This window comes from Copadichromis virginalis, linkage group LG1, assembly GCF_057382275.1.
Source record: "Copadichromis virginalis isolate Kocher_CV1m ecotype Utaka linkage group LG1, C_Virginalis_male_GT1.1, whole genome shotgun sequence".
NCBI classification, from domain to species: Eukaryota; Metazoa; Chordata; class Actinopteri; order Cichliformes; family Cichlidae; genus Copadichromis; species Copadichromis virginalis.
Genome location: NC_140618.1, coordinates 22913867 through 22934884, shown reverse-complemented (window position 1 = coordinate 22934884; position 21018 = coordinate 22913867). Strand labels below are relative to the sequence as shown.

Genomic DNA, 21018 nt, shown 5'->3' with positions numbered 1-21018 from the left:
CTGACAGGTGGTCCTGCGGGGCCAATCTCAGCTGGCAGTAGGCTACATCTACCACTAAAACCTCTCCATCTGGGTCAAGTCAGAGAATTACAGGCCTCTGAGGAAGATGGAGACAAAAGATACATGCACTTACACACACACACAAACACAGACACTGATTTGAAATCAGTATGCATGAATTATTTATGCATGCGCGTATCATGACAGGTGTCTCTGAGTCTTAGTGTCACGTCGCTCGGCGTCCTTTATGTCAGCATGTGTTGTGCATTTGTGAGTCTACATGTGCGCATACAGTTGTGATAAAATCTGGAGCCTGGTGTCTCTTCACAGCAGCCTAATTACACAGGATGGCAGGCGGCGGTAGCAGCGTTTAGACCATTTTCATACTCCGAATGAGTCCCCTGAAATCATTGCACACTTTCTTTCCTTCCTTCACGAAGACAGTTTGAATTAATAGAGCTATGGTGATGCAACGCAGTAAAAACAGTTTAATAGCAGTCACAAAAGCATTGCCAAAATATAAAAAATGAAAGATGCATTTAAAGAAAACGGAAGAAGAAAATGTCCATGAATTGAATGAAGTTACCCTCCAAGCTGGTAGCAGCCTCAAAGAAATGAAGTGGAGAGAAATAGAAGCTGCGTTTCCATTTTATGGCTTCTCTAATAAAAACAAAAATCAGTGGAAAATCCTGGCAGTACTTTTTAATGTGTTTGTCTTGATAAAGAGCATTTAGTGCAGTACAAGGCACAAAGATGGATGATGCTAGCCAAAGTAAGAGCTTCTGCTGTAAAGTCAGTCGTTCTAGTTTGTTCTTATCAGTTATCAGAGATATTACAGTATATGACTGATGGACATCAATCTGTTGCTACAAAATCTTAATTGAGGATGAAACAAAAGCAGCACTGTTGTGCATCTCTATGTTGATGTTTGAAAATTTCCTTTTATGTTAGTGCATGGGTATAATTTAGGAGTATCTCTACTATTAAGTTAATATTATTTACATATATATTTAAAGGAAACACACTGCAACGGTCTTAAAGTACCTTAGAGAAACAGAATTACTATTAGTGTTTATTCCCTTTGTTCTTGCCTCCCTTACATGCAGCAGTGTGATTGCTTGAGTGCATTTTGCATGAATTAGAAAAAGGGTCTTGCGTAAGACAATTCAGGCTGTTGCAGGTGCTTTGCCTTCTATAACCATAGTATATTATGGCGCTTGCATCAAATGAAACATAATTATTTTTGCACATAAAGGAAACAGCTAACTCACCGCAGACTGGGAAATCTAATGGTCCTGCTAATGTTAGGGAAATGTACAAAGTTTAATATATTGGTGTTAAACTATCAGCTACAGGGAAACAAAACAGCCAATATTTTAAGATGTGGTTTAAATGGGAAAAAAAAAAGAAAAAAAGATGTGGTTTAAATTTGGATGTAATAATATGGGATAGTCTGTTGATTCACATCAGCAGAAAAACTGTACGCCAGGAGCTTCATGTGCTGAGTTTCCATGGCTGAGAAGCATGTTTATGTGGTCCACTGCTTTTGTCCATATGGTATATGTTTCCCTTTGAACCTAATTGCAGTTAAGGCTGAATGGGAATGTAATTTCAGAAGGCTATACAGCAACTTTATGCTTACAGTATAATCCAGAAACGCCAGAGCTGTGAAGTAGCGGCTGTCGCCATGCCGCAATATCAACTCACTCAGCTGTGAAATATGGCTGACATTATTGTGTGCAAACCACAATTACGTCTCAAGTCTATGACAAGTGACCACAGAGCACTAGTTGTTCAGTCAACTGTGGAATTTGAACTGGTGGACCCTGCGTCTAATGCCTCTATTTGCCCAAAACACAATCGCTGCAATGTCACACACAGTTCCAACCGTTTGCGATAAAAAGAGATTGGCACCAGTGGAGGGAGAAGAGAGAGGAGCCTATTTGTGCCACTTAACAATAGCTGAAAGAAGAGCACAACCGTCATTTTGTATGTGTGGTCGTGCGTTGAATGGCAAGAGCGAAGTTCTCATCAGCTATGATTTTATTATTATTGTGTGATCTCGGCGAGCCATTTCGGTTTTATTTTGGTACTGAACAGGATTACAAGACACAGAAAAGAGGCTTTCTTCCTTTTTATGTTCAGTCCATTAAATGCGTGTGCACATCTGTGAACCCTGTTGTGTTCATACCTGAGTGTTTGTGAAAACAGAGGTGTGTTAGCAGACACAGTGCGCGTTTCTATGTTATATCACAGGATTACATGTAAACAGCATGCCATTTCAGGAACATTTTACACCTCACGTCTGCACAGTTTAAGTTCTGCTATGCGAAATGACACGTGTAAAGGTTAGCGTGATGCAAAATGACTTGACGTGTTATTTGATATCAGGGCGTGTGTTTAGATATTACCCTGTGGGAATGGTAGTGGGCGTTTTTCAAATGGTGGTTCGTGGATTTAGACAGATTTGAAGCATTTTTAGTGCAACACTGCCTGTTTTCACTGACTGTAACAGTTTTCTAAGCTTGATGTGCCTGCTGTGCCCGGTCAAGGTTGAGAATATAAGATTAGATAAGAGCTTCGTTGTGGGAGGAATTTCCAGAACATTTTACTTTTCTTTATTTGCTCTTTTTCCCAAAAGTAATGGTACATTTCTTTATAGTTTTTACCTTCTATAAAAACAAGCAGCTATCGTCAAACTATTCTTTTTGATTTGTGTGAAGCTTTTTATCTATTTATTGGCATATATGGCGGGGATGCTACCGAAGAAAAAATGGGACATCCTTAATGCGTTTCTTATCGTGTGTATCACAGAAGCATGTTGCAACACGCTTCAATAGACTTTATATTTATTTAAAGCCGCTTTTAAACTACAGCTGTACCAGTAATGCAACATCAAACTCTACAAATTAACCAGAGTTTTATACAGATAATAAATCGTCTCTTATTATTCTTGTTTTCTGCAGATGGCCAAAGTTCTCACCCACATCACAACAAAAGTCCTCTCTTGAAAACACGTCAAGCGCTTTAGGGTTTGGAACCGAGACTAAGGCAAGGCAGATGGAAAAGTAGCAGCAAAACAATCTGTGACTGAAAGACATTTGTTAACACATGCAACACATAAAACATACTGCAGGACCTCACCTGCCCTTACGCCTGACATGATTTTAGCTTACACTAAACTGACATCCAGCAACACTAACTAACTAAACTGAGGGAGGTTCAGCTTCTCTGTTTAGAGTGCTGTTCCCACAACCTGGACTGGATACGCAGTAAGGTTTGGATGGATGGATGGAAAAGGTTGAAATTAAATTGAATGAAGTCAATGAAAAGCGACAGCATGTCTGATATGATGTTTTTCTTTTGGGCTCACTGATATGTTACCAATGCCAAAACCTGCTATAGTGAGCATTCGGATGTAAGACAGATGAGCCCTTATCTTAAATTTTTAGATGTATCTCAACAGCTGCTGTAAACCTGGCAGGTTTGCTGATGGGTAGCCGAGCAAGTGAATTTGAGATCACTGCAGTGTGAATTGTAATGACTTGGCTGAATTTATGAAATTCCCCAAAGGCTAAAAACTAAAGTTTATATGGACAAATAAAATCTGGAGTGGCAATAAATTCACCAAAGACGAGCTTTACTGCTGTTTTCAATAAACTCTCTCTCTCTTTGCAAAACCCGGCTTATCAGCATGACATATAAAACTTGTGTGCAGATGATGATTAAACACAAAATCACATTAATAAACTCTAGATTATAAGCTTTGTATGAAAACAATAATGTGTTTGTTTGCCTGCTTGGCAAAGAAACTATCAGTTAAGTGTGTGTGTGTGTGTGTGTGTGTGTGTGTGTGTGTGTGTGTGTGTGTGTGTGTGTTCAGATGGTTTTAGAAACACCAGATGGTGTTGATATCTGGATTTATTTATTTATTTTCATGGATGCGATGCCTAATCCTGTGTAGGTGAGCTGGTATTTGCTAATATCCAACAACATTTCTGAAGTTGTGGGTCATTCCATCTCAAATTAGCCATTTATTTCCTGCTCAACTGTTTCCGATTTGCAAAAAATGTCATGGTAGAAAATTTGAGCGTTTGTAATAATTGCTGTGAACTTTCCAACCATTTTTTTTGGTTGGAAAACAAAGATATTGAAATCCGTAGCGATGATAAAAGCCGGGAAATTTCACTGGTCTTTCTTACCTTGGGGGGCGATCGTGGCTCAAGAGTTGGGAGTTCGCCTTGTAATCGGAAGGTTGCCGGTTCGAGCCCCGGCTTGGACAGTCTCGGTCGTTGTGTCCTTGGGCAAGACACTTCACCCGTTGCCTACTGGTAGTGGTCAGAGGGCCCGGTGGCGCCAGTGTCCGGCAGCCTCACCTCTGTCAGTGCGCCCCAGGGTGGCTGTGGCTACAATGTAGCTTGCCATCACCAGTGTGTGAATGTGTGTGTGAATGGGTGGATGACTGGATGTGTAAAGTGCTTTGGGGTCCATAGGGACTAGTAAAGCGCTATATAAATACAGGCCATTTATCATTTACCTTAAAAAAACAACCAAAAAACAGGATCTGTAATTTAGGACAGATATATTAAAAAATGTCTGAGCAATGTTGTGTTAAAATATGACAAAAAAGTCCAGCACTCCTGTAGATTTGAGCACATGCTACTAAAAACACTCACATAGCAAAAGACAATTACAGACCATTTCTAAATATGTAGCTGAATCTTACAATACTGCAAAATACAGCATGTAGAATATTTTTTTAATATGAAATTGTTATTCGCAAAAGTCATTCAGCTTTCATGCTGGATTGAACAAATATGACAAATTGCACCATAAATACCAAAAATGAATAAATAGTCAAATCCAAATAGAACAAAATACTTTCCAGATGGTACTCTAGTTATAATTCAGAAAACAATTTTTTAAAATATATGTGCCTACTTTTCATTTTCAACACATGAATCGCTCATTTGAGATGGTTTTCCTAAAGTTTTTATGATCTAAAGTTTGTACACATGCAATAATTGCAATGAAACGTTAAAATAAATATATCTTGAAAAGGTTTTGCTAAATGAAGCTAAAATTTCACAACAATCATTAAACAAATGCTCAAATTTTCTATTGTAATCTTTTATGCAAACCTGAGATGGTTGAGCAGAAGGCTTAGTAACATTAATGATAATTTTGCACATTTCTACATGTGGACAAAAATAGAAAAACTAATTTTCACACAATGGCAAAGCTGTGCAGTCACATTATCACCTCTCAGCAGAGATATAAATATCTGCCATGAAGTATTTATAATAAAGACAAACCATTAACTCATTATTGTGCTTTTGTTTCTCATCGCCAATTGACAAAGTAAAGATTTAATTAAAGCTGGCCTTACAGCAGGATGGGTTTTTAAATTACTGCCTGGCATCATGTACCTGTGAGTCTCGTTCATATCTCTGAGCTTTAAGTTAGACTACTTATAGCTTATAACGGCTCAGAAGGAAAAAAAAACACATCCAAACCAATCCCTGCTTACAACAGAGCCAGGAACAGAGGCTGCTAATGGGCTAATTTCACTCTTAATGAGAGGATTAATTTGTCCATTATGGTCTGTGTGAAAAAAACAAAAAAGCTCAACAACTGGAAGGCAAAACTGAGCGGACAAACCCATCGTTTTAGCCTGTGCACAACATTTTAATCGTTTAATTAAATGGATGATAAGAAACTGCACTCACAAACTATGCAGTTTTGATTCTGTTATGTTGTTGTGGTTATTATAAATCTTCATTCCACTGATGTCTGTTTCCCCATTACAATCAGTCACTGTGTCGCTTCTTTCTCTCCCTCGCTCTCTCTTCCTCCCCCTTTCATCTGCTACAGGCAGTAATATTTACGGGCTGCCAGGGTCACAGCCTGTCACAGAGAGCACCTCATAAAACCTTTCACCGATGTCCTGCTGGCCCGGCTGTAGTTATGTGATCGTAATGGAAAGTCTACAGCTATGATGTGTATGTTCTCTTAGTGATTTGTGTGCATCGTTAGCTAGATATTTGGAGATGTGGAACGCATTGATATGTGTTCATATAAGGGAAGCGGCTGCCCTCATGACCATATTTGAGGTCTGTGTGCATGTGTTGCAAGAAAACAACAGCTCAGAGTGCTGGAAAATTTCCCTTGGACTCCTAAATTCATCCCCAGGAAGGCCATTAACATGCCACTGAAATGTTGCTGTAGATCACACATACAGCCTTTCTATATGCGGGCATACCCATGCATTTGTGAAATAAAGCTATACTAAAGTTTAGCATGCAGGGACATTAAATCCTGAAACTGCTACGCGCATGTCTAACTTTTACAGTTTTATTCAAAGTCATTTTATTTGGTATATTTTTACTCTAGCCTGACAAACTGTAGGAAAATCTTTATTCATGAAGGTTTTGCTCAAATGCCAGCTGATCCACTGTCTGCTCTGCCTGTTTATATGCAGTTTATATACATATTGCTGCTGATTGGTTGTTTGTTTCCCAAACAACAAAACATCCCTGTAAGCCAGCACGTTTTCCACCGTTTTCAGGAAAAATAACATTCATCCAAAGTCCTACTCTTCAGGCTGGACGTGCTACTGCATAATCTGATCTGCGCTCACGTTTTGAATTTAAAACATGCGACTATGTGAGCGCTATTATAAATAAGCTGTTATAAATGATTTTGTTGCTTTCCAAGGATCACTTAATCAGTTATTCGCCCAGTTATCTTGCTTCTTCTTTGTTTATATATTCACACACTATATTAAGATGTGTCCGACTTGAATCAAAACCCTTAGACTGGGAGAATAATTGTTTGCCGTGGGGTTTATTTGGACAAAAGCTACAGCGATGTTTGGGTCTAAACTTAATTCCAGAAAATAAGACGGTTTAGCAGTTGTTTGTAATTCAAACCTTCTCCCGTTTTCAGACTTTATCTTTCTCCTAGCATCACCAGACTGCTTTGCATGCCAGATAACTTGGGTGTGTGGTTTTGGAAGAATTTGCTGTCATTTGTCTCTGTAGAGAAGTCCTCAACAAATCCAACTCACATTGTTTTAAATAAAGGTCTGCGGGGGAAATACAAAATAAGGTATTTACTTTTTTTTCTTTCCCTAAAGGCTGTAGAGCTTCTAAAGACAGTGCAGAATTCAAGTTGCAGAACATAAACTCCTTTTTAAGTTTCTAAAACTGAAAATCAATTAAACTGTCCGGTATAGTACAATATGTGCGTGCTCATAATACAGCGCTAGCCTGTTAGGAGTTGCACAAACATTGCTAAATGGTGCAACAAATGTGGGGAAAGGACACAATGGCTGAGTCTAATCTTTAAAGATCAAATGTGAATGCTTGTTTTTTATTGTCAGAAGTCTGTAAAAGCAGGCAGCAGAGGGATTATTGTCACTTCCCTTGGATGAGGCCGGGAAATAAAGCTATAGTTGCAGACTGTCAACGTAAAGGTTAATGGATGCATCGGAGAGTCTCACCACGCCACAGACTGAGGTGACTATCTTTGTGCAGATGAAACGTTTGCCCTCGCGGACACCTCTGTTTAGCCACAATAGCAGTTCTCAGTTCCATAAGTGCTCGTCGAGGCTATTCTTTGTGATAATTGAAGTATTCTCAAGAAGTCCAACAGTGTTATGAGAGCTGAAAACCTGCTTAGCGTTAAGCACTCTCGGGAATGTACAACGGCTTCTCACTTCCATTAAAAACAATGAAAAAAATGAGGCCAGCAGAGAAAAAAAAAAGTTTTTCTCAGCAGTAATGCAGCTTTAAAATTCTCTGGGCATACAGTATAGGTCAGGCACTTAGAGGTGTCAGGATAAACCTTTGACGAGGGTGATTTATGCATCACGATGGAAGGTAGCCATGAACGGATCTGACAATACCTCAATTCAAATGAAAACCCACAAGAATTTATCCCTGTTTGTTTCACAAACTCTAAGCTCTAAACTCCAGGTGGTGCGTTGCTCTAATGCAACCCACTAATACATTTACATAGAATGTAATATTGCAAAATTATAGTAAGCTGATTTAGGAAATACTGAGAATAAGAAATCGGTATTATTACTGTGCTGCTTTTATATCAAAACAAGTTTGACTAATCATCGGAAAGATGCAGAGAATTTTATTTTTAGCCACTTTATTAAAGAGGCATGTGACGCCTGGGTGAACGCAATCAAACTACAGGGTTATTTATTTAGCAGACATTTGCTTGTTAGCTCCAAAATACTGCATGAAAGAAGAAAGAAAAAAAAGCTTTGCGTGGCTGTCAAAGGAGAGCTTTAAGCGAAATGCAAGCGTCAGCATGCTAACGTGGTCACAATGACAGTGCACAAAGAGAAAAGTCATCAGAGTCAGTGCATTCCATCCTCCGGGCACAGCGGATGTCTGTGCCAAATTTTATGGCAAACCAAACAAAAGTTGCTGAGATATTACAGTTGGGGCCAAAGTGAAGGACAGCTAAACTGCTAGCTTGGCTAAAATTCAGCTAAAAACAAATTCATGCAAAAAAATGTTCACAGTTGCAGTAAAGGCAGAGGGAATGGCATCTTCAATCATCCATTGCTCTGTGTTTCATGAGTAGGGATATATTTCTGTTGGAAACAGAGCAAAAACAGGATCCACAAAAAAGGTCAAGAGTCAGATAGTTGCAGTACACGCAGCCAAAGTCAGTGACATGGTGAAGCACTCAGACACACTACTACCACACTACATCCCTACTCCGACCCTGTGTGCTCTCACTGGAGGGCGACTTGCCCTTCAATTCTTATGGAAACATGAACATAAAGTAGCTGCACATGTAAGACCGTGTTACCCCCTGACACCTCACAAGTGCAGTGACCGTTTCACCACAAGACTGCTGCTCTATTATTTAAACCCTTTCATGCTACAGCTCAGACCAGAGGAGTCACTACAGTGTAAAATTTTCTTAAAAAAAAAAGCAACAGATTTACTTTCTGAGAATTTACTTTTCTTTTATTTCATTTGTGTGCTTTATCGTGGCTTCAACATTGAGCTACGTGTGGCTTTTCATATATGCAAAAATGCATACACTCTCATTTTACAGTACTTCTTGCTACCAAATAAACTCCTGAGTGTGTTTAAGGATTTTATTTTGGATGCTGCTCTATTTGAATGAACGAAGATTTTGTGCATTAAAAAAACAAGTAACCCCCTGGCTTTTTTTTTCTTAAAACAATATCTTTACATTTTCTTATGTTGTTATTTTAATTATAACACAACCAGTTTAGTGGCTCTATACTGTAGCGGTTTTTTACACATTTGTGTGGTGAGCCATTCAATCTAGTGTAAAATTTCCAAATCAAACATGTGGAGCTGCCTGATGTGGTGATCCCTAGTGTCAAGCAAGCAGCTTAAAGTAGCTTCTTTGTGATGCACAATTTTTTTGCACTAGAGTTTATATAGCAGTCACATAGGTTTAGATAGTGGTCCCTACAGAGTGGTAGTGGACCCAAACAGTCTGCATGCCTAACTATCCTTGGGCATGATACTGAAACCCAAACTGCTCTCCAGTGTATTCATGTGAGTATGAATGGGTAAATGAGGCATGTTGTATAAACTGCTTTTAGTGCTCATGCAGAATAGAAAAGCTGTATATAAGAAAAGGTCTATTTACCATTTAAAACATGTTGGTTGCTGCAGTAAGGCACAACATTTGATTTGAAGTCAAATGTTCTCTGCTTCCACAGATTTTCAAGAAAACTGCGGTCGACTGCAGATGCTCATGACCAAAGCAATCACAAGGAGGCTTTTTAATGCAGCACTCCCTGAGCGCTGTCAGCAACCTCCAGCAACCGCTCACCAACCAGTTAGAGAATACACACTTTTCCCTAGCAACTGAAGGTTGCCAGGGAGTCATTGCCCAGTCTCTAGGTGTCTGTGAGAGAGTCTGAAAGTAAATCCCTCGTAGCACTAACTTCAGAGCGACACTAACCTTGCTTAGCCAAGATCAGATTGTTGCATAAAACAGCAGTGTGATTAAATATGATGAAGTGCTTATTGCGCAGGAAGCTCACTGATGAAAAAGTAACTATGTATTAAAAATGCATGTGCTGTGGGTACTGTATGCATTTACACTAAAAACAAACCATCATCAAAGCGACAATAGCTATAAAAGTTGAGACATTTTGAGACAAACACTCTTTGGCGCAGACTATCACACTGTTGTTTTCTGACGGGGCAAACAAGGACTTACTGCCCTCTAATTCATTCTCTGTCTTTCCGCCGCTCTCTCTAAACACATAATCCATCACAGTCACAAAAAGCAGAAGACTTCAGGTAGTCTTGTCTGTCTCCTTGCTCTGAGTGATGTGGAGTAAATCTGCCATGGCTTTAATGCAATAGGCTGGATTGAGCGAGAAAAGTCGATAGAAAATGTTTATTGCTTGTTTTAGATAAGATGGACGATGGGGATTTCCCTCAAACGTGGACGCTGTATGTTTCTCATTTGGCTGTGCGCATTATTTGAATAAATCTTTTGCGTGGCATTTAGATGAGAGGCTAAGGCTAGGAAGAATTTTTCATTCAACACATCTCACCTCTCCACAGTAGTGCACCTGTTTTTCCACTCTGACATACAAACATCCCATCTCCAACCACCCAAGCATTGCACTCAGCGTCACGCGCTGACTTTACTGCAACGTGTCAGAGCTGAAGAGAACACACAAGCTTTTCTTTCTCTGTCTCTTTCATGTTTTTTGTCTCATACGTGGCTTTTTTTTAGTACTTATTATATCTGTGATAAATACAAAGAGCTTTTTAACAGCCGCAACTAACACATGACAATTTTACCAAAAAAATAACATCACAGGAGATAGAAATCATTCTTGCTAATAGTAGAACTGCATTATTTATTTGCAGTATAGAGTCAGCAAGGTGCTGGAAACACTGCTTTTGGTCTATATTGAGATGATAGCGTCGCACAGTTGCTGCAGGTTTGTCAGCTACACATCCATGATATGGATCTCGTGTTCCACGATACATCAAAGGTGCTCTATTAGACTGAGATCTGGTGACTGTGGAGGCCATTTGAGTACAGTGAACTCTTTTTCAGATGACTGAGCTTTGTGACAAAGTGCTGGAAGTTGCGATCAGAAGATGGGCACAAGGTGCCACCGTGCTCATAAATTGATGGATATGGACAATTCTCAGGTAGGCTAAAGCATTTAAATGACACTCAGCTGGTATTAAGGGGCCAAAAGTGTAAAACTATCACCCACACCATTAAGCCACCATCACCAGCCTCAACCACTGATACAAGGCAGGATGGATCCTTTCCATCCTTTCATTACTTTCACTCTAAATTATGACCTGTGATCCAAATGTCACACCAAAGATCAAGACTCATCTGACCTGGCAATGTTTTTCCAGTCTTCCATGGTTCACTTTTGGTAATTGTGAAGGAAAATTGTACACTTGTAGCCTTTGGTCTGTTTGCACTTAAGCCCCTAAATGAAGTAATACCCAGCCCATGTTTGGTAATGCAATACCATCACATCAGTGTACTCCTTAAATTTCTTGTAATCTTGTTTCAGCCTCTTCGTTCTCTAACTACACCTCACTATGTGGTGGATACTTAGTAGCAAGTTGGAGGAAACTGCCACCAACTATACTTCTACATTTTCTCCGTTGGAATCCAAACAGCTGTGATTTTAATGCCACTTCATTTCTCATTACTTTGCTTTAATTTTAAAAACCTATTTCCATTATTGGCAGTGGTTGCCTTTGTGATGAGAAAGTACATACGCTGTAATTGGAACTAGAAAACATTTGTTAATGTAGTTAAGATGGTCCCCAGTCCTGGACACAAATACAGAATTAAAAGGATTTTGTGTTTATGCTTGGCCCTGAGTGTTTGACTCATTTACATTAGCTTAAAGTAGAATCAACTAACACTGAAACATAAATAAGTTTTATCTAGTGTCTGTGTAGACAAACAGGAGCTGGGGTTAGCACTTGCAGGGTCAGTCGATGGTAGGAGAGACCATCAAAACCAAATGATTTTGATGTATGTTTTATATACTATAGTCTCTACTGCATCTTCTTTTGCCCAATCAATTGTTCAACTCTGAAAGATAATCATTTTGCATATTTTCTCCAAATACTTTCTCCTTTGGTCCAGATTAATCTTCTGTTTTCTGAATTGTTTTGCAAAGCAAAATCCAAAACTTCCCAGGTCATTTAATTTTCCCCTGGACCTTGTGTTCAGACACCAATCTGGCAGAAGTCAGCTTAGAAACCCAAGTATTTAACAGATATGCCTAAACAGTCTGGAGAAACTCCAGTCATTACGAATCACGATGCAGAGCATGACCACCCACAGTTGGCAGATGGGATGGTGCATTGTTGCCAGGCCTGAGCTTGTCCAGCCGGTGTATTAGTCACCTGCCAGTCATCGCTGGGTCCAGGCCAGAAACGGAAAAGCTCGCCTGTCAGAACTGAACATTGGATGCTACAGTAACAGTCTTAAAAACAAGAAATTACTGGACCACCTCCCTCAAGACAGAAAGCAGCGACCATGAACTGACACCCCTGTACACTAGCATGCACAGATTATTCCAGTAAATTGGCCATGCTTTTTAAGAAAACAGACATAAGAGGATTTAACTCTTTTACAGAGCACAAAGTGTGACTGATTTCTATGAACACCTCAGTGATGGAAGATGGAGGGGAGGGAAATGTGAAGAGAGGATGCTGATATAAGCAGCAGGGAAGCAAGGTGATAAAACCAAAGGGTGAGAGACAAGTATGCAGTGAGGAGGATGAGGGGTGCAGGTGATCTGGGTAAAGCTGCAAAATTGAGATGAGATTATTTATGGCATTGAGGGAGTATGAAATAGAATTGGACAGGAGCTTCTAGCATGAGCCATACCCGAAACCTGATCTCGACTTTAAAGGACAGAAAGTTATCAATCATAAATAAATTAGAGATGGACCGATTCGATATCACTATCGGTATCGGTCCGATACTGACGTAAATTACTGGATCGGATATCGGAGAGAAATAAAAAATGTAATCCGATCCATTAAATATCAAAAAAGCGCCTCACAAAACTTGCGACATGGTGTAACTCGGCTCATAACCGTAGCACGTCGCAGCAGTATGCGTCACGTGATAGAGCGGCTGTGTGTATTTGTAGCCTCGCTACCAAACCGGCATTTCATCTCTGAGGAAGTTATCCCAGAGAGAAGTAAAGCAAGTGTGTAAGTTCATCTCTGAATGTTTGTAAAGCATTCCCACTTAAGCTTAACAACTGATATATAGAGCGACTGCCTCTTCTCTCTCCCTCCCTCTCCTGCTGCTACTTCAATCATGAAACTGATCAATGATCAGCTGATCGACTTTTCTGTCGAGAGTCCGTCTCTCTTCTTTGTTTTTGGCCCACTTTGCACCAGAAAGAAGAAACCAGCGGCTGAACAACAGCAGCACGTTTAAGCTTGATAATCTGTTGTTAGAATTTGTTTAATATTACTTTCTACACCAGGATCCTTTTCTACGTAGCTGACGCTGGTAACTGTGCAGGGGCGGATCTACCAAAGTTTAGCCAGGGGGGCCGATAGGGCATTAACTGGGAAAAGGGGGCACAAAGACATACTTTTCTTTCTTATTCTCATTTAAAATGTCTAGCTTTTAATAAATAATTATCTGAATCTTACACCCAAAGTTTTAATCTGATGTAACATGTATAGAAGTCCATTACTGTATATAGTAACTATTAAGTCTAATATACCCTAGTAAGCTATAGTACTTTTTCCTTTGGGAAGATACCATCTGTGCAGTCTGCAATTCTGTTGAAGAAAGATGTTGAATCTATTTAATTATTCTTGAAAAATAATGGATTTCTGTGCATTTTTTTTCACACTGCATCAAATTAAAGTTGATTACGTCAATTAAGCATCATGAGGCGGGGGGTGGTTCCCTATTTTTTTTTTTTTGTTGTTGTTGCTGGGAGTTGGAACCCTATTAGTTAGGTTGCTTAATATTTCTGCTAAGTACTCTTTAAAATACCAGAATAGGGAGGATGGAGTAGCTTTAAGTTTATTAGATTGATCAGTGTTGCTGAACTATGAAATATTTTGGGTGCAGTGTATTTTTTACATACAGGTATAACAGAATAGCTTTAGTGTTTGTTTATTTAAACTTGAGTATGAACTTATACAAAATGCAGCAAGATATTAAAAAACAGTTTTATTGATTAAAAAACACACTATATCGGATTCATATCAGTATCGGCCGATATCCAAATTTATAGTACCAGTATTTATCAGTATCGGACATAAAAAAGTGGTATCGTACCATCTCTAAAATAAACCTGCATGTCTTAAAGGAGAGGAAAGAAGGATTTTTGTATGCACTGTATCACGCTATCACGATAACGGGGTATGAGGCCTACAGCAAGAACACGACAGTCATCTAATAATTTCTAAAGTCTTTAAAGGAAACTTAAAATTCAGAGGTAAGGCAGTACTGCAGGATCTGTGTGCATCTTTAAAAATGCAGAGTGATTTAGCTGCATTTAAAAATACCACTCACAATCCTAAGAATAACCACTTACAGTTTTAAAATGCGCCTCCATTTAGAACATTTCTCTTAACTTAGCTAAGAGGAGCGTTTGGGTGTCTGCAGTGTGGAAACAGAAGAGACACCTTCTGAAAAGAGTTTGGAGCGATTGTTGGCGATGATGAATAATACATTGTCTGAATGATGAGTCAGAAAAGACTACTATTTGGATTTGATTTGAGCATTTGAAAGGATTTGACATCTAATTATTTCCCTCTTGTCTTTGTTAGGGGTGTGACCAACAACAAAACAAGGTGGCACTTAATTTCATTGTAGAAATTTACAATTTCATCCCTTTTCAAAAACAATAGAATGAGTTTCACATTTATCTTCTTCTTAAGTGTCAAACTCCACTCGTGGCACTGAGATAAATTCATGCACCGGTCCTCTGATGCCATGGTCTGAGTTCAGAAAGACAAACATTTGGGCTGAGTCACACAGTAGAGCATTTAATTTTTATTTTATTTGATCTTTATTTATTTATTTTTTTTATCTGCACAGGCTTTGACAGGAAAAGCGAAAAGAGCTAAGACTTCTGACTTTGGTTGTGATGTTTTCAGGTCAGCGGCTGTGAAAACACACAACGCACGGGGTTGTTCGACACAACCGTGCGCACATGCACTAAAGTTGTGTTCTCCGACAGCTCCAGTTTCTACAGCTCTGGCAAAGCCACAAAGCGCTACCAGCAAGAAGGTGTGGAATCACAGACTCTGTCACAATGTACTAACAGGTTGAAATGACAGCGTTAAGCATCTTTTTGGCGCCTTCAGCGATAACGCTAAATATGTGAGGATGTTTTATGAGCTGATAAACAGCGGTTTGCAAATTGTTTGTAATATAAACATGCATGAGATTTTTATTTAAAACAATTAAAGAATCCACCCTTTGCTGCTAACACAGCCTTTCAGACCTTCAGTTTTTCAGTATGTTGGGGTAATCTGGAGAAATTCATACACACAACATCTCAATAGCCACTGTGTTACAGACAGAATTCCAGCAGAGTGCTTCCTCTCATGGTTTTTGCATAGTTTCCAGTTTTGTTCTTCCTCCAACCTCAGCAGCGTGCAGAGGGTATGGCACGACTACCTAAATTTTTCTTTCTTTACCACTAACAAAGCCTCCTAAATCAAGACATTTCTCAATCATGCTTGATAGATGGTGTCAAGCACTCCTGCTGCACCTTTAATTGGCTGTACTTCACACAAAAGTTGTTATTAGTGACCCAAACATCAAACCTATACCCATCAGTCCTTCAGTATCTGTGTACTTTTAACCATCTCAATCTTTTCCTTTCAGTGGCTTTTTTTTTTTATCCCGTTGCAACTCTGCCTTGAAGGCTGGCCATTTAGGACCTGTGATGTGTGTGTTTCTCAAAAAACACACGTCACAAACTCTGTGTATACTTTGTCCTTTTTCTCAGCTGTGCACCACGGCCTCCTACCTATTCTTCTATTCTGGTTTAGGCCAGAGTGCTTTTCTGTAAAGGGTAACACAAACTTGTATGAATTCTTATTTCTTTGGAGTTTTCCAGCATGGAGCTGCCTTTTAGAAAAAAGGAAAAATAAAAACACCTTTTTTCCCCATTTTCAGATTATTATCTGAGCCACAGAGGTTGGTGCTCCAGACATTGAACTTACAAATGTTTTTCTTTTTGAAAAAATCAGGAACACAGTTTCCATCTGTGCAAATGTGATCAGTCACAGTTTTAACGAGACACACTTGCATTTGTGCCGCTGGAATACAAACCTGATTATTTTTGTATTCCTATGGACATGTTCTATGTTCTAAAGATAATTATGATTTATAATTTCATTAGTCATGAATCAAATATCAACTAATCTTTTTCTTTATAGAAAAACAAGGATCTTCAATACATAATGTCAATTTTTCTAATGTTGCAATAGCAGTAAACAAACAAAACACTTGGGATGCTAACATTCAGTTAGATGCAGTCGTCACAGTAAAATAGATAAATAGTGAAACGGGGACAATTTACAACACTAACACGAATGTGTTAGTAGCTGGGAAAAGCAAGGAGGATAAAAAAAGCTGCGCTCCAAAATAACAGCAGAGGAGCCGTGCCTGCTGTTTGGAAGGTTTGGTTTTATAAGATGAGATTTGTTTTGTAGTCATTTCTGGTTGCACTGCTTCTGTCCTGGACCAGAGATCCTCTACACACAGCCACAGGGAGCCAGGAGAGGGAAAGACAGTGTGTTACAAAGCTAGCAGGTATTTTTTCTGACCACAGAACAATTTTCACTACAACATTTGGAGGAATCATTTTGTTTCAAAGCTGCTCTTTACAGCACCAAAGTGATTATTTCATGGTTTTTTGGTTTTTGAGTTTATGATTCTTTTTAGTTTTGAGGACTCATTTGTGTTTGAGCCACATTGTTTGTGTTTTGGGGTACTTTTGCCTTATTAGCTTATTATAAGTTTAGTAGCTTATTATGAAAGTCTTGTGTTTTGGGTTATCTTTGGTTTGGGGTTCTGTGTGGGGGTTTGGTTGAATTTTAATTTTCTGTTTGTCTTTGTTTGTGTGTGTCATCCACAGTTTTCTCATCTCTCTCTCTCTCCATGTCTCCTGTTCAGTCTATCTTTTTGTCTGCCTGCTTTCTTTGGTTACTTCCTAATTTTACCTTGAAAAGCTCCATTTTCCTTCATGTGTCTACCTTTTCTTGCTGTCCCTGCCATCACTGATTCCTTGGTTGTTTTCAGCTGTGTTTTGGTTCCCGTCTGTTTCCATCTCTCTCATTACTAGTATTTCCTGAATACTTGGATTCCTGTATTTCCTGTATGTAAGCGCCAAAAAGTATTGTTATATGAAACTAAAAAGCTTTTTATTTATATTTTATTTCATTTTTATGATTGTATTCAACTGTTTATATATTATTTTATGCATATCATACTTTTCAAAGTATACTCAACCATTGTAAACTGACTGAAAGGAGACTTAAGAATTATAACAAATACCATGATACAACTTTTTGAAGCTCAGCGCTACTTTTCATGAATTCAAAATGGGTCTGATTCACTTACAGAAAAGCTTAATTCTCTGACAAGGTTGTGATATGTTTACTTTTCTACATGTGTTGATCCTGACAGGAGAGGACATTCTGTAACCATTATGACAATAAAAGACTCCCCCTAAGGTACTGTTTCTTTGCTCAGAGTTGTCAGGTTAGCAGCTCAGTGTGGGCGTTCAGAGGACACTCACCACAAGAGAGAGCGGCCTCTTCCATGACACCACTCCAATGAGACCAGAGAGCAGAACCTAGAGGAGAAAAATTACAGATGCTATAAGAGTGGATACTCAGATGTACGCATATAAAAACCACTGATGGAGATGATGGGACAGTAACACCGATGTAATGTGGTCACACTGTTTAGATTATTTTACAACAGCCTCCAAAAAAGCTCGGGCACAATCACAGACATTAACTCTCTGTGTGTTTTAGTGTTTTGAAACATAATGAGCTTTCCTGTGCATAAATGTGATGCCACACTTTGAAAAATCTGAATTTCAAAAGCTATTCTAATTTGTTTCTGGCTTCAAGCGTGACTCACTCAGTTCTCCACACAGGAAACTGTGCTCATACTGTTCAGTTGATTGAGCTGCTGTCAGTGGTTGAAATAAGCTGAAAAGGTTGTTTGCTTTCACTATAACTTCAGTAGAACTTTGACGGATGTTTTGTTTGAGCCTATTTTTGGCCAGTGAACAACAACAAGAACAAGAGGCAAAATTCAAAAAGTCATCATGCAAAAACCCACAAATAAAAGCAACATCAAGCTTTATTAAGTGAAATTTTTAAGTGTGTTCAGGATGTTTTGCACCTCTGATCTGCAGATATAGTCTATGTCCAGTTTTTGTGGTACACCTGTGCAGTCTAAAGTCTAGACAGGCCTGGAGACAATTCCCTGTTGATAAGGAAAGCCACTATCCCCACTATTGATAATGTGAGCTGTAACATTAGCCGCAGCTTTTAGATTATTTTACGACATCAGACTGGCAGCACTTCCAACAAAGCTTAGTGAACCCGGCATCCTGACCAGCTGAGTCTTGTCCCGTTGAGCCGGCTCTTCTATGTTGAGCCATGCATTTGTGGATTGGCTGTTTAGTTTCTCCTACGTAGAGGTCAGAGCACTCCTCGCTGCACTGCACCGAACATTGTTGTTTTAAAACTAAAGAAGTCTATGAAGAGGTGAAATGTCTTTAAAAAGCTACAAAACTTCAGTCACCTTTTTTTCAAGCTCTCAAGACTACAATGACCTGGATGACTGAGACCCTGAGACGCAGATTGTTATTTATTTTTGCACAAAAAGACAAGAATGTGATGGTAAAGTGCACACTGCATCTAGGACAGAAAACTCTATTCACTGTTGCTTGCACACTATCTGATCTGGGACATCATGGGACACAAAACTAGTGGTGGTGAACCCAGAATAATGTTCAAGCTAAGTGAACGCCAACCCCAACCACATACAGGTGAAGCTTGATGCTTCAGAGCAATCAGTGATGAGACATCAGGCTGGTAGCACTGAAGCTCTGTTCTACCTGTATCAGTTTCTACAGTGAACATTTGCAGCTGAAACACTTCTCTTTACTCACGTTTCAGTTTCTAACTTTGGTTTTGTGAAAAAAAACTACAGAAGTTGTATGTGTTCTTATTAAGAAATGCATTTCTGTCAGTGTGACTCCCATATAATGTCTGGTTCATGGTCACTGCATTTGTTCTGTTGCACAGCAACTGTGATGTCACCACACCCCCATCACCTTTTACACTGGTGCTCAGAAAACAAACCTGCGCTGGTACAGGAGTAGAAGTAATGAGAACAGGAAACAAAGAAATCCTTGAAGTTTTATTTTATTTTTTCTAAGGATTTCTCTAGGAAGTCTCATCCTTTCAAACTGTTGCAGCATCTCGCTCTGTATAATCTGAGACTATCTGAGCTCCTGCGCTGATATTTCACTGAAAAAGGCCCAAACAACACTGAAGCAATGGTGGCAACAGTTCAAACCAGTTTAAAATTTGCTGTTAACTGGTTATCATGCAAAAATGCGTCTCAGGCCATGCTGTGATATAAACGTAATGTAACAATTAATGTAAGAAACTCGTTTCTATAGACTAGAAATGTAACATAATGCTTTATATTTAAAAGATTTACTAGTAATGAGTGATGCATTGCTGTTTTTGGAGCAATGACTCCAACACAGAAGCACAAAACCTTTAACGATGACCTTATTAATCTATATGTTACAGAAGCTACACTGTTCGAATCAGCACAGCTACAGTGGGGTCTCTTATAAGTTAAGCAGAGCCTCTGCTTCTGATGGATGATGATTAGATTCTTGGCTCCTACTCTCTTCATGTCAAAGTGCATTTGCATCCATCAGTGCGTGTGTGTGTGTGTGTGTGTGTGTGTGTGTGTGTGTGTGTGTGTGTGAGAGACAGAAAAAAGTGCCATATGCAGAAAATAAATGAGCAGTGAGACAACCACATGTAAACCTGCACACTGGTAGAGAGTATGCAGTGTTTTGTAGATGGTGTCAACTGGTTTAAGGGTAAATACAGCAGTATTCAGCATATCTCTATAATCCATAGCGATATGCGCTGTTTGATCCAGTTTAGATTTGGGGTTTGTTAAAAAAACAAAAGGTTTTCAAAGTGAATTTCCATCTTACTGAACTCCAGAAAGGTGTGTTTAAAGTATTGTTTAGATTTACACTGACAGACAGCATGAATCAAAGGAGGAACATCAAAGGAGTTGAGCTCTCGTGAAATGCACACATCAGGGTAGAGGCGATGAATAAAAATGCGCAAAAAAAAACCAGGCAGCCCTTCCGAGGAAAATGGACCACTAAACACGGGAGACAGCTGTAGAAAACATCGCTTTCTCTTCCCCGTGACCATCGAACCATCGTGTTCCTAACCCTAGCACGGCTAAGTTCATCCTTGGATGGTTTCCTTTCTTTGCAGGCCATGCTAAAAATGCAGCATGTTGTGCTGCTGCCATGACTCCATCAAAGTGTCTCCCAGGAGCTTCAGGTTTCTCTATTAGCACTGATTTTCTTTCAGATTTCGAGCTCCATCTACCTGGAACCAGTTACCCCAAAGCCTCTGCTGAAATGAAACAATTGTGTTTGTGATGTCTGTTTTTTCCTCTGTTCCCATCTGCTATTGATGTGCCTTTTCGATTTAAATCCAAGTAATCCTGCCTTTTTAAATGAGCTGTCTGATTAAACCAAAAAGACTTAAAACACACACACACACACACGGCGAATGTTTTTTTCACACTTCTTTCTAGGTGTGGGCTTAATATTTTTTTACAGTGCGTGTAACTGTAGGTGTGAATTTGCGCATCATCGAAATATTCGTGTGAACAAAGCGTACTGATAGCCTTCGGCTCTGTATT

General features: G+C 39.2%; 1 protein-coding gene across 2 annotated transcripts in view; it reads right to left on the bottom strand.

Moving 5' to 3' along the window:
- The window catches only part of entrep2 (endosomal transmembrane epsin interactor 2), a 112936-nt gene that overhangs the window by 41758 nt on the left and 50160 nt on the right, over positions 1 to 21018 (bottom strand). For both annotated transcript variants that reach the window (XM_085455192.1, XM_085455200.1), the window contains exon 2: positions 17822 to 17878. In XM_085455192.1, the coding sequence (XP_085311318.1) occupies positions 17822 to 17878 (57 nt within the window). The remainder of the gene's footprint in view (positions 1 to 17821; positions 17879 to 21018) is intronic.